This window comes from Parasteatoda tepidariorum, chromosome 9 (genome assembly GCF_982258835.1).
Source record: "Parasteatoda tepidariorum strain Cologne lab strain chromosome 9, Ptep-v5.0, whole genome shotgun sequence".
Classification (NCBI taxonomy): Eukaryota; Metazoa; Arthropoda; class Arachnida; order Araneae; family Theridiidae; genus Parasteatoda; species Parasteatoda tepidariorum.
Window position 1 is genome coordinate 61,160,226 of NC_141763.1, and position 13,013 is coordinate 61,173,238.

Below are 13,013 nucleotides of genomic sequence, written 5' to 3' on the forward strand. Positions count from 1 at the left end.
TGTATTTTAAGGAAGCTTAAGCAGGCAACTATAACAGTATTACATCTTTATATATATATTTCGTCTGTTCGTGTGTATGTCACTGAACTCCTCCTAAACGGCTGGACTGATTTAAATGAAATATTCTGTGTACCTTCAGAAGGATTCGAGAATGGTTTAGATTCACAATGGAACATTCTGCCACAAACCGTTCCAGCGGTATCAGCGAAAATCGAAATGGAATTTTCTGATTGGTTAAAAGTTAGCCATTGTTTTAAATTTTGCTGTACACGAATCAGTTTTCAAATATCTTGAAGATAACAACAGTGATATTTTCTATCTTATAGCTCTATTCTTTTAGAAAAGTAAATTACATATATACTTTAATATTTAATCATAATTCGGTTCTTTATTTCAGGTGAGCACAAGCACGTAAAATCAACGAGAATAAGTTTCGTAATTATTGGTCGTATCACGGATTTAGTATTGTGAAAACTGTTTAATAAAAATCAAGGCAAAAGCAAATTTTATTCATCTTGCACGCTTTTAATAATTATTTATATTTAGTATGCAATTTTAGCTCAATTTAGTATGCAATTTTCATTGCTGGCAGTTGTCATTTGAAAACTATTAGATTGTTTATTATTACAAAGTTTGCGAATTCACATTCATTTTAATTATTTCATTTAAAAAATAGGAGTAGACTATATTTTAGGGTGTCCCTTGATTCTCACCAAGTTGTGATAGCGGTTGATCTCCAAGCTGGCCGATGTTTAATCCCAATCGTGATTCTGATTCGTTTAAATTTCAGCGTTATTTTTAAATGTTCAACGGTATATGTAATTTCAGAAGTCCGTTAGTTCTATGTTGGATACCGGCTGGTTAGGTTACTTTTGCTTCTGATCAATAGGATCGAAGGTATGTGGGCAGTCATAAAAAAAGGACTTCAGAAAAAAATGTCACCGCCATTCCGATACCACAGACGCCATTTTCAATTCGTATTTCGCCGAATTTATGTGGCGATGGAGGAACACAGATTCTATTCATGATAAATTTAGACAGTATCTAACTGCTATTAGAGAATTCTGTGCACCTAAAACTGAGGAAATTCAAGCTTAATGAATAAGTGAGATGTTTTTTTTTCCTTTTCTTTCTGTGCTTACTCCATTAATTTTTATTTCGATTCAAAATGCATTTTATTGGGTTTATTAATTTTGCTTACATTGGGTTCATTGCAATTTTATAAAGTTTTGGCCGATGTCTTGCTGAAATTTTCCAATGTATTATTAAAATATCATTATGCTTTGGCAGCCATTCCTGTTACCGCGGTGTTCCGCGCAAACAGGAATGGTGATAAACATAAGTTACCAATTTCGTCAAGGGGCACCCACAAGTATATTTTTACCAAAAATAGATTTTTGTTTTAAATTTTATCATTATATTTCTTATTTAATTCATTTCATTTTTATTGCTTTTTTATTACTTAAAATAAATACGTGAATTTTCGAATTAGCAAATTTGCGACCACTGTCAACTTCTACATTTCTTTTTGTTTGAAAGAAAATATTTGCAAAAATATGCCGCCTAAACGAATCGCTCTTAATCGATCAACATCTCAAGCACGCAAGAAGAGAACTAACCGTGTTTCAGAAAAATCGGAGCAACGGGAAGAAAGACTTGAAACTAATCGAGAACACAATGCTTTAGCCCGTTCCTTAGAAACGTCTGAGAAACAGGAAAGAAGACTGTTAACAAATCAACTACGCACTACTCAAGCCCGTTCGTCGGAAACATCAGAGCAACGGGATGCAAGAATAAAAATCAATCAAGAACGCACTTCGCTATTCAGACGCTGCCAATACTCTGATTTGAATCTCAGTGCATTTCACTATGATCCGACAACCAAATATAGTATTTCACCCAAGCGTCATCATCGGAAAAATGGATCAATTATGTATGTTTTGTAGTGCTCTCAAATTTAAGAATGAAACAGCTGGAATTTGCTGTTCTGGAGGCAAAGTGTAACTACCAGATTTAACGTCGCCAGCGAGCCATTATCAACGTTGTTATCGGGTCAAGCAAATCAATAGAAACTTTTCTTGGCGAATATAGGTCAGTACATTCGTGTTTCCAAATGACTTCATTCGGTGCTGCTACAAGTATCGGTGCGCATATGGACAGCTAGAGTTATTTATTACATTCACATGCAATCCTGCTTGAGCTAAAATTAAAGAGCTTTAGTAACTTAGGCAAACATCATCGGATCTTCATGATGCATTATCACACGTGAGTTAAAACAAATATTAAGCTCTAAACTTGGTTTTATTGCGAAAAGTCATGCTTTTAGAGAGACACGGTGTTTGATGCATTCTATTGAACAGCAGAAAAAGAGAATTGCCACATGATTTGGCTTATTGGAAAACTCACACCAGGACAAATTGGTCAGCTCATATCAGCAGAAATATTCATGACGCCATTGATCCAGAATTATTTCAGATCATCATCCAAAATATGTTTCATGGTCGGTGTGCATCACCATACATGTCTGTTTGAAAATGCACTAACGATATCCTAGAGAATTAACTGTTGAGACTATCACTGGTTTTTTCACCATTAAATAAAATTCTCTATTCAAATCATAATCACAAATCTTATTTACACACTTAAATACAAAATTTAAATTCAAACTGAAAGCGTTGCAACGCACGCAGGGTACAGCTAGTATTAATATAAATGCTTAATTTTTTAAAAAAAATAGTGGTGGTCAAAAAGATTATAAATTAATTTTATAAATGCAAAGAATCTATAGAAAGCACACATTTTACTACCACTTTAAATATAAAAATAAAATTTTACGCCAAATGCGTAAAAGTTGGCAGGTATGGATTTATGCACTGTCCGGAGCAAGTTGGCATCTCCGGCAGAGTTGCGGTTGTCTTAAAAGAAAGTGGCAGACTTATTAATTCTTTGTTGTTTAAAGAATAGTGGTTGCTAAACGCTTAAAAGCAATTAGTTTCACATTTCTAGTGGTTTGTTGAATTAGTGTTGCGAGACTGGCTGCACTGCATCGGAAACTGCTAAAGTGGTAGCTAAAGTTTGAAAAATATTAAGGCTTTGAGGTATTCATCCATGCTAAAAGATTATTTCATTACGTTTAGCGTGATGCGAAAACGTCAAAGCTAACTTAATAAAAATAATTGGATGTTCACTATATAAAATTTTAAGCAGTCTTGAGAAAAGTTCCTCACCACTCTTTAAATTTTTAAGGGTGTGGGTATCCGTATTTGGTGAGGTTTCCTAATAGGTACCATTAGTCTGAAGAGGTTAAATTTCTCTTAATTAAAAAGTCCGTTTTAGCAGATAAGAACAAGCAAAAAAAAAAAAAAAAAAAATTCTCTCTATCTTGCTCTACCACTTTCCTGCTTGCGGTCACCCTGCGTATATATATTGCATTAATATTACAGTAGCATACCCTCCAACTTATGAGGATTTTGAAAATACCAAAGTAGAAATTTTTAAAGCAAATGGATCTCTCATAACACTTTTATCAGAACTTAAGAATCTAGCCATATGGCCTGCACTTTTATAAGTAATAGTGGACAAGTTACGCTAAATTTTTTTTTTTTTAAATATTAAGACATTAATTTTGCTACCGTCTGAAAAGAAGATTTCTGAAACTACGGAAATTCCGTAGCAGTTGGAGGGTATGCAGTAGTCACTTTCCAGAACAATTAAAAGACCGGTAGAAAAAGATCGAAAAAAAAATAAAATGCTTTAACTAATTATTACGGAGCTGAGGACCATATATCTGATTCTTAAATAAACAAATAAAATGAAAAAGTCGTTCAAGGGATGAAATTCCCTTTATTCACAACTTAGTACTATTTTATAGAATTTCTCTGGTCTCACATTTCAAGAATAAACTCAACAGAATTTCAATGTATATTTAATTTAATAAAAAAATAAATAAATATAAAAAATTTTAAACTGCAACTATTACGTAAAATAAATTCAGGAAAATATCTGATACGAAATAAACTTCGCTATAACATTCTATAACACATAGTTAATAAATAAAAATAGCTAATTATTGCAGAGTTGCCAACTTACTACGCTTTTTGCAAAAATGTATTGCTAGTGTAGATAAGTTCCTTTATTCCAGCTCTTTCATGGTGAGATTTTTAAAATGTTGTCAAAATTACCCGAAATTGGGAAATTTTTAATTATTATTTATCTACCACTCTGTAAATTATTTTGTAAAAAGCGTCGTTCTTAGCATCCCAGTAAATGCAGTCGCTGTGGTAAGGGTATGATGCAATGTTAAGTGGTTCAACAATAAGGTGAATCTTAAAATATGCTAATTAATTAGTGTATACGGTATTTTAGGTAATGAAATCAGACGCAAAAACGTATTTTCTGTAAATAAACATTCTTTTAAAACATAAGAATAAGAAAGAGTTGCAGTAAGGAAGGCAAATGTGGTGCAAATAATTTTGTAAGGAGACGGGTTATCAACTTAGGGTTTGAGTTGTACGGGGCTGTTGCGTCATGTTAAAATACAATTCGGTGATATTTCCGTATCGTGATATGTCGCGCCAACTACAATCGCCAAGGTGCCAAATGGATTTTAAACTTGCAATTTAAAAAAAAAAAAAAAAAAAAAAAACTAGTAGATGTTTGCCCGGGGGTGGCTAAAAGTTATACCTTTCGAGTTGGTCCCTTTCTGTGATGTTTTTTTTTTTTTTTAGCTTCTCGCGGGCCTCTGCCCGGAAGTTTACATGAGTTGGCGATCATACTGCCACAGATCACGATACGGAAATCTCAGCAATTTTGCTGGGAGTACCTCGACTACAGTTAATTAAAAGTTTACTTTTATAATTATTATTATTAGTTAACTTTTAGATAACTGGTTTATTTAATAAGTTTGCTTATAATAATAAAATTATAATTAAGAAATCAATAAGTTATTTAAACTTATTAAAATTATTTAGGGAAGTATAAATAATTATATTAACAAAAATAATACTCAAATAAATATTTCGAAAATCAATTAAATTGAAATATATTGCAGTATTAATTGTTAAATTTTGAACGTTTTTGAGCCGATGTTAGTTTGAACTATTGAAAAGGAACTCGAAAAAATATGAAACTATTTAAAAAGTGAGATTTTACATAAGTATAAAACACAAATTTTTTGAGAGTGTAAAAAATGTATTTTGTCGCACAAATTCCAAAACCAAATTTATTTCACTAAATTTCAAATTTAAGTAGAAAGGTAATACAAATGAATTTAATTTATCATTTGTAATAGTTTCCGAAAGTATACATAATAAACACAACAGAATCTTTTTATAGTAAAATATTTAATGAATTTGCGTTCTATTTCTTCAATTTCTTATGTAATAATATAAAATGTAATTGTAAGTATATAATTGTATAAATAATTGCTATAAATATATAATATATTGTAAATACTTCTAATTTCAAATATAAAAGAAGCATTTATGTGCATAATTTGAATTATAATGAAATTCAATAAAAATTATAGTTATTTTAATAGTTTTTAATGAAATATCAATAAAACAATTATTTTAAAATTATATTTTTCATAATTTACCATTCAATTTGTTTAAAAAATGTTACGGCACACATTGTCATGCTTTAATATTTCTAGCATATTTTATTGTATCTGTCTAATCACTAGGGTTTGAAAATAAATAACACTTTTTCAGAATTTTTAAGATATTTATATTTGCTACTTCTTTTTCTTTTTTTTCGGTCACAAAACTAATTAGTCAGAATTTTTGTATTAATTTCAAGCGATTCATTTAAAAGAATTTGAAGTATTACTATTTAAATAAAGGTGTTAATTATCAAAATGCGTAAAAAATTTATCATTAAATATTGGCATCATTATTATGAGTTCAAAACATTTAATAAAAACTAGAAAACACTATATAATTAAATACAATTAATGTAATTAAAAAAGAAACTTTGAAACGCTTACCTTCAAATACCATGTTAATTTTTGCCCCAAATTGAACTTATGGCTTATGGTGTTCTGCTGATAATACCAATTTCCTTAGTTTAATTTCCTGAAATACTTTTCAACCTACGTAGGGAATAAAGTAGGATGTTTCGCAGAAATAAGTCATAGAGAATATAGGAGATAAATGAATTATATTATCCCTATTAGTCTTTTTTGTGATTAATACATAGAAGCAATTATAGAAGATATATTGCTTCTCAAATATATAATTCGTTTTAAAAAAAAGTAACGTATCATTTTTTTATATCTAATTTTTAATGGAACTTAAGTACGATGTATCATTTATATTTCCTTAATAAGAGTGGTATGACTTTTTAAGTTGTTTGATATTTATTGGAGTTGGAAGTAGTCAAGATTTGCAATAAAAAAAAAACTCTTATCACTGCATATAAATCTTACAAATGAGTACCGCATTTTATAGTGAACACAAGGTACTGAATAATATGCGAGGTGAAATTGACTTTTGATATACTTTATTAATCCTTTTAAAAATAGTGATAATGTTTTAAACTCAATTGTTTTCTGCAATTATTTTAGTTTTTATAAATTGAAAAATAAAAATATAAATGTATATAAGCAAGTATTCTTCCTTGCATTTCTTCGTAACAATGCAGATTTGGAGGAACATATTTATTTTAAACTGATAGTGCTTGTATAAAATACTTCGTTTTGCTAACATAACTACAAATTTTTTAAAACATATTTTATTTTACATTTTATAACCTTCGTTGAATAGCCGACCCAATTTTTGGGTTTACGACTACTAATGTTCAACTCCGTAGCCTTGTAATTTTCAACCCAATCCATAAAACAAGGGAACTCCTGTAGCGAGTACTGGGAGAAATTTGCCTTCGTGTAGGACTTTTTGATGGAACTAACCCGCATTTGCGTTACATGGACATACCCTCCAACTTATGAGGATTTTGAAAATAATTCTTTCTAGTGGTAGCGAACCAAAGTAGAATTTTTTAAAGCAAATGGATCTCTCATAAAACTTTTATCAGAACTTAAAAATCTAGCCCTATGGCCTGCACTTTTATAAGTAATAGTGGACAAATTACGCTAAAATTAATTTTTTTAAAATATTAAGACATTAATTTTGCTACCGTCTGAAAAGAAGATTTCTGAAACTACGAAAATTCCGTAGCAGTTGGAGGGTATGGAGAAGAAGACCAGCATGGAGAAGAAGACCACGAGAACCTACCACGGTTAGCCTGACGGCAAGGGGACTCTAACCCAAGATCCGTCTACCACTGAGGATATTTCACATCAGCACTGTGGTCGGTGCAAACCAGATTTGAAAGGCGAACGCTCTATCCCCCGAGCCTCTTTAAAACATATTTCGTGATTTTAAATATTAAAGAAAAATCCTGCACTAGAAAGAATAAATATCTTTCGTAAAAACATTATTTAAGTTCATATTAACACGTTCACGCCGGGGTGACCCACCGGTGGGTCACGCTAGATTGTCTCATCTTGGCAGCGCACCGGAGTAAAAACTGGTAACAATAAATTTCATTTTTTAGCTTTTTCCCGGGAAAAATAAAAATCCATAACTACCAATTGTTTTTAACGGATGCAATTCTTATATTGAATTGCTTCATCGCCTTGATGAATTTTCTTACAGTGTATTGTTATTGTTGAGAATAGATTGACTACTCCCGAATATTATCTAATATTGAAATAGTTCTTCTACCAGTATTTTCACTTTTCCCGGCGTGAACGTGTTAATCTTTAGCACTCTGAATTAATATTTTTAATTTACAATTTTGAGGCTATTTCCATACTCGTCAACTCTTCCAGCTTTCCCGGAAGATTTTATTTTTATATTGAATGTGGTGGCAAAATTTATATAGAATCACATTTTATTCTTCTTTAAATAAATACGGTTTAAAATGATTTCACCGTTACATTTGAATAATTTATAATCATATATAATGATAGGGTTGCTGGTTCTCTGATAGTGGTAAGCGATGTCGAGGCTTAAGACTCATCATGAGTGATGTCATGATATAATGAATGTCATGTGTCACGGATTAGATGCGGTGATGTCACTTTAAGGAAGAGTTTTTCGAAATGATGCCATGCGAAAACGCTGCCGATAACTGATGCTGATCATGCTCTACTGACGTTCTCTTCTCCCTTGCGATGCCGGTTATGCTGAATTGATGCTGATTATCCTGAACGTTACGAGGTGAGTGATACAGATTTTGATCTCGTCAGGTTCCTGAGTCGGGAGAGACAATACTGACAACTGGCCATTTTGATGTCTGGATTTTGAGCCCGCCATTTTGTTTTTTCAAGTCATGCCGTATCATAAAACAGCTCGTGGTGGAAAGGTCTCACTCTCCATTCGTAATTCACCGTCGCATTGCAAAGAATCCACGTCATTAGAAGAAATCATTGCTACCTGTGGGATATCAAAAAAATACTTTCCACCAGTTGAACACGAACATATTGACGATCTCGTAGAGTTTTACACTCAGTTTGATACAGAGGAGCTGATTGGTTTAGATAAATTACTTAGCAAACTGCTCATTCAAATAAGATCAAGTTACTCTGGAGACTATGAATACTCCTACTTCCTAAAACTGACAAATGCAGCTTATCACGTCAGGTGGAAGAGGAAAAACTTTCAAGCGGAAGAAAACAAGGAGATGAATAAAAACTCCATTCAACTCGAATCAATAATGACTGAAATTAATCCAAGCACTGAAGACATAACCATGGAAAATAAAGATGAAAACCTGAATACAACACCGAATACAGAAACAGACACGGACATCAATATTAACAATAGCACAGAACCACCTGCAAAGAAAAGAAAAAAGAAGAAGAAAAAGCAAAATGCAATCAAAACAATTGAAGATAATTCTACACTCATATCTGCAAACAGCTGTCCTTCTTCTAGCCAACATAATTCAACAGATGACGTCACTATCTTGCCGACAACAAAACCTAAGGAGGATACCGACAAAGTACGGGATCCGCCCAGCAAACCTGAAATAACACTGCAAGCCAGATATATTAAGGTTTTGGTCCGGGGCCTGCCTGTGGACTTTGATACAGATGCCATCAATACAGAATTACAGAAAAACAGTATTGAAACCTTTAAAATTGTGCAGTTTAAGAAAAGAATGGGAGAGGCCTGTCGGCTCCTTCCACTTTTTCTCATAATCCTAACATCAACGGCGAATCACCAAAGAATATTCGAAGTCAACAACATACAGCAGATCCCGATCAAAATCAAACGATTTCGAGGAGGTCGAGGACCTATACAATGTTACAACTGCCAAAATTATGGACATACACAAAGCCACTGCAATGCACCTGCAAGGTGTGTAAAATGTGCTGAAAACCACAGGTCACATGAATGCAACAAAGACAGAACTACACCTCCAAAATGCTGTAATTGTTACAAAAGTCACACAGCCAACTATACTGGGTGCGAGACCCGTCCCAGCAGAGGGAGCCCTCGAACAACATCATATTCGACGCCTAAACTTGCTCATCGATTAGTGTCATTAATCAAAGAATTACAGGAATTGCTCAAAAATGAAGAAGTGCTCCGTCTTCTGCAGGGGATCATCGGGGAAACATCTCAATCCCAGTGAGTTCTACTTTTATTTTCAAGACTCTCAAGTTAAATTCACTGAACTTTTCACATCAGACTTTTACTTAAGTTAAATTAAATAACATTAAGAATTATTTTCTGATAATATAACCAATTTATGCATACATATATATCAACTTTGCATGTTAAATTCTTTTGAAAATTCTATTGTATTTAATGAGCAATACTTCTCTGATAAAATATATTCACTGCATTTTCTCCAAATATGTTATTTCATCATGTATCAAGGTATGATTTATCTATATTCATCAATTATGCCTTTCATTTTTCAAAAATCAATTACTGTACATATCAAATCATGTTTTATCTTTATTTTTAAGTTAAGTCTACAATCAATATTTCTAGTGTTAAGTCAATTTGTCATATTAAATTTCATTGTTTTATTATTTCACAAGCAAACGGCTTAATTTTTTTTATGGTTACCACAATGTATTCGAATGAACTTCAATGTATGTCACAATTAAATATGTGCTAGTTAAAATATAGAAATTTAATTAGTGAAATATGTATCAATTTATGTTATTATTTATTTATGTCAACTTATGTATATATATGTCAAATTATGTTTATATTTATATATATCAACTTAGATTCGATGAATCAGATATTCAAATGTTATATTTACTCAAGCAAAGTGCTTGTTTTTCTATTAGCTACCACATCGACTGCTAAATTCAAAATGTTATTACTATAAATTTTCTGTAAATTTCTAGATGTATGGGATAGGGGCCGCTAAGTGGCCCAGGTGCCCAATTTTTGTAAATAAAGTAAGTAAAGTTCTCTGATAGTATTTTTAATTGTTCGCTAAATTTTTACGAAACACCAACATACAATCTCAATTTCATAGGCTTTACCATAATTGCCAACTTGTACGGAGTTGAGAAATACTTTTCTTAGTGGTAGCAACATTAGCGTTTTGGCGTATTAAGTCGTGTAATATAAATTTTTTTCTCTTTTTTTTATTTTTAAGAAAAGGAACTTTGAAACTACCACGACGATTAATTCATAAAACTATTTGAATGAGATTTTTTTTGTTTAGTAACACTTATCTGTGCAAGATGGTTCATCCGGAATACCAATATACATGCAGACCTCAAAATACCAACTCTATCACAGCATATATACAAGCTAAACGCAGATTTTTTCGATAAAGCCATAGAATGTAAAACAGCAAATTTTAATGAAATCTTTAAATTTGAAAATTATATCAAAGATAAAAACTACAGACCAATAGCTGCACATTTCACCTCCGACGCCTCATATCATAACTATCAAAACAAATAATTTCATCAACCATTCTGAAAATAACGTTTACTCATGCTGATACAATTCTGAACAACTCCAAAATCAAACAAACACAGTTTAGAGCAAGCTGCTCAATTTATTTTTGATTCCTTTTTAGTTATTCAAGCGAAGAGCTTGAAACATTCATAAAAGCAACTCCATTGCCTGCTTACCTCATTGCTCAACCAAAACTGTTCTAAAATTCCAGATGAATGGGATAGGGGCCGCTTCGCGGCCCAGGTGCCCAATAAGATCAAAACACTAGGACTAGGACTAGTAACGCTTATAGCCCGGCAACCGCCTTTTTCCTATCCGACGGAGTTTTGTTCCGTAAATTTTGTAAATAGCTGTAAATAATTTTGCGCATTTATTATGTATTTCTCCTTTTCTCTGAGGCTATGTGGCTACTGTGCACCTCAGATGCTCGGGGGTAGTACCTCGAAGGGAGGCGAGGCAGTCTGCCACAAAACCTCTTCTCTCTCTTAAACTTGTTTGTTCAATCTCACTACTTCATTTTAATTTTCTCTCAGTAAAAGATACTGAACCCCAACTTTCACCATTCATTTGCGCTTCGGCGATTTATTATTTATTTCCACTCAGATGAATTAGTTAGAGCCCCAAGCGGGGATGATGCTAAGATAACCATCACATATGAGTATGAGTATGAGAGTAACGCTTACAGATGCTAAGATGCCTGCTTGCCCCGGACAGCAAATAAATATTTTAAAGTGTTAGTTTATCAATTGTGATCCTTGGTTTAAAAAATTTAACTTAGTAGATTTTTATCCACCACTATTTCTAAATAAAACTAAATATATGCCTTGCACAAAAGCTGGCTATGAAGAAACACAGTTTGAAATTGGAGCATACAAATTCGAAGCCGTTGATAGCTTCACATATTTGGGGTCTAAGATTAACAACAAAAGCGACTCTACTCAAGAAATACACACGAGAATCACAATGGCCAATAAGTGTTTTTATGGTGTAAGAAAATATCTTAAGTCAAGCCTAATAAAAAGAAAAACAAAAGTGTTACTCTATAAATGTCTTATGCGATCAGTGCTTACATACGCATGTGAGACCTGGACAATGACCCGTGGAGATGAAAATATGATAGCTAGATTTGAGAGAAGAATACTGCGAAGCATTTTTGGTGGAATAAGTAAAAACGGTACCTGGTTTAGAAGATCAAACACGGAACTTTACAATGCATGTAAAGAACCTGGTGTCATTAAACTTATCAAAATTCAAAGGATTAAATGGGCAGGCCACATTATAAGAATGGAGGATAGCAAGACAACCAAAAAAATTTTCAGTGCCAGGCCAACAGGTACGAGAAAAAGAGGACGACCAAGCCTAAGATTTTTAGACTGCCTTGAAAAGGACCTACAAGTTTTAAAGATAATAAACTGGAGAACCTTGGCTAAGGGAAGAATGTCTTGGCATAGGCTTGTTGAGAAGGCCAAGGCCCATCTTGGGCTGTCATGCCAATGAGAAGAAGAAGAATTTCTAAATAATTCGTAGGCTTATATAATCCACCACTTAGTAGTTTTGACAGTGTGGCGTGGGTAATGTTGCTCGCCTCCGTGACTTTGGTTCACAGGTGCCCACTGGGTAACGTTAAATGAGTAACAATCCCGGCATCATCTTCATAGGCAAAGATTAAAATTCAGAAGAAAAAAAAAAGCAAAAATAGTCAAATAATTACAAAATTTAATTTCAAGTTATTCACCGTTTTTTTTTTTTTTTAAACATTATTTTGACGTGTCCGTAGCAGTTGGCATCGCTGTAGATGCCTTAATAGTCTTGTGTGTGGAAAATGCTTAAACACTTTTTTGAAAAGAGTAAAAGTCGGCAAGTATGTATTTCACATTGAATTGTAAGCACGCAGCGATAGCGTCCTTGCTTAATCCATTTACAAAGCTACCAATTCTACCGGAAGATTTTAATTTTAAAATGAAAATAAAGCTTTTGATTTTCAAATTTACCACGGTTTCGAAGAATAATTTTTGCAAATATGTAGAAAGGCAAATTTCCTCCGGATTGCAGATAAATATTTTCTAGCGA

General features: G+C 32.7%; 1 protein-coding gene across 7 annotated transcripts in view; it reads right to left on the reverse strand.

The window, feature by feature from the left end:
* LOC107440144 (dynamin-1) overlaps window positions 1–13,013 on the reverse strand; it is an 83,673-nt gene that overhangs the window by 60,044 nt on the left and 10,616 nt on the right. For 2 of the 7 annotated variants that reach the window (XM_087151982.1, XM_087151980.1), the window contains exon 1: window positions 5,987–6,014. The exons of 4 other annotated variants lie outside the window; for them this stretch is intronic. In XM_087151982.1, the coding sequence (XP_087008108.1) occupies window positions 5,987–5,999 (13 nt within the window). In that variant the 5' untranslated portion in view covers window positions 6,000–6,014. Of the gene's footprint in view, window positions 1–5,986; window positions 6,092–13,013 lie in introns of those variants that run through there. One more of the 7 variants, XM_087151977.1, reaches the window with a different exon arrangement.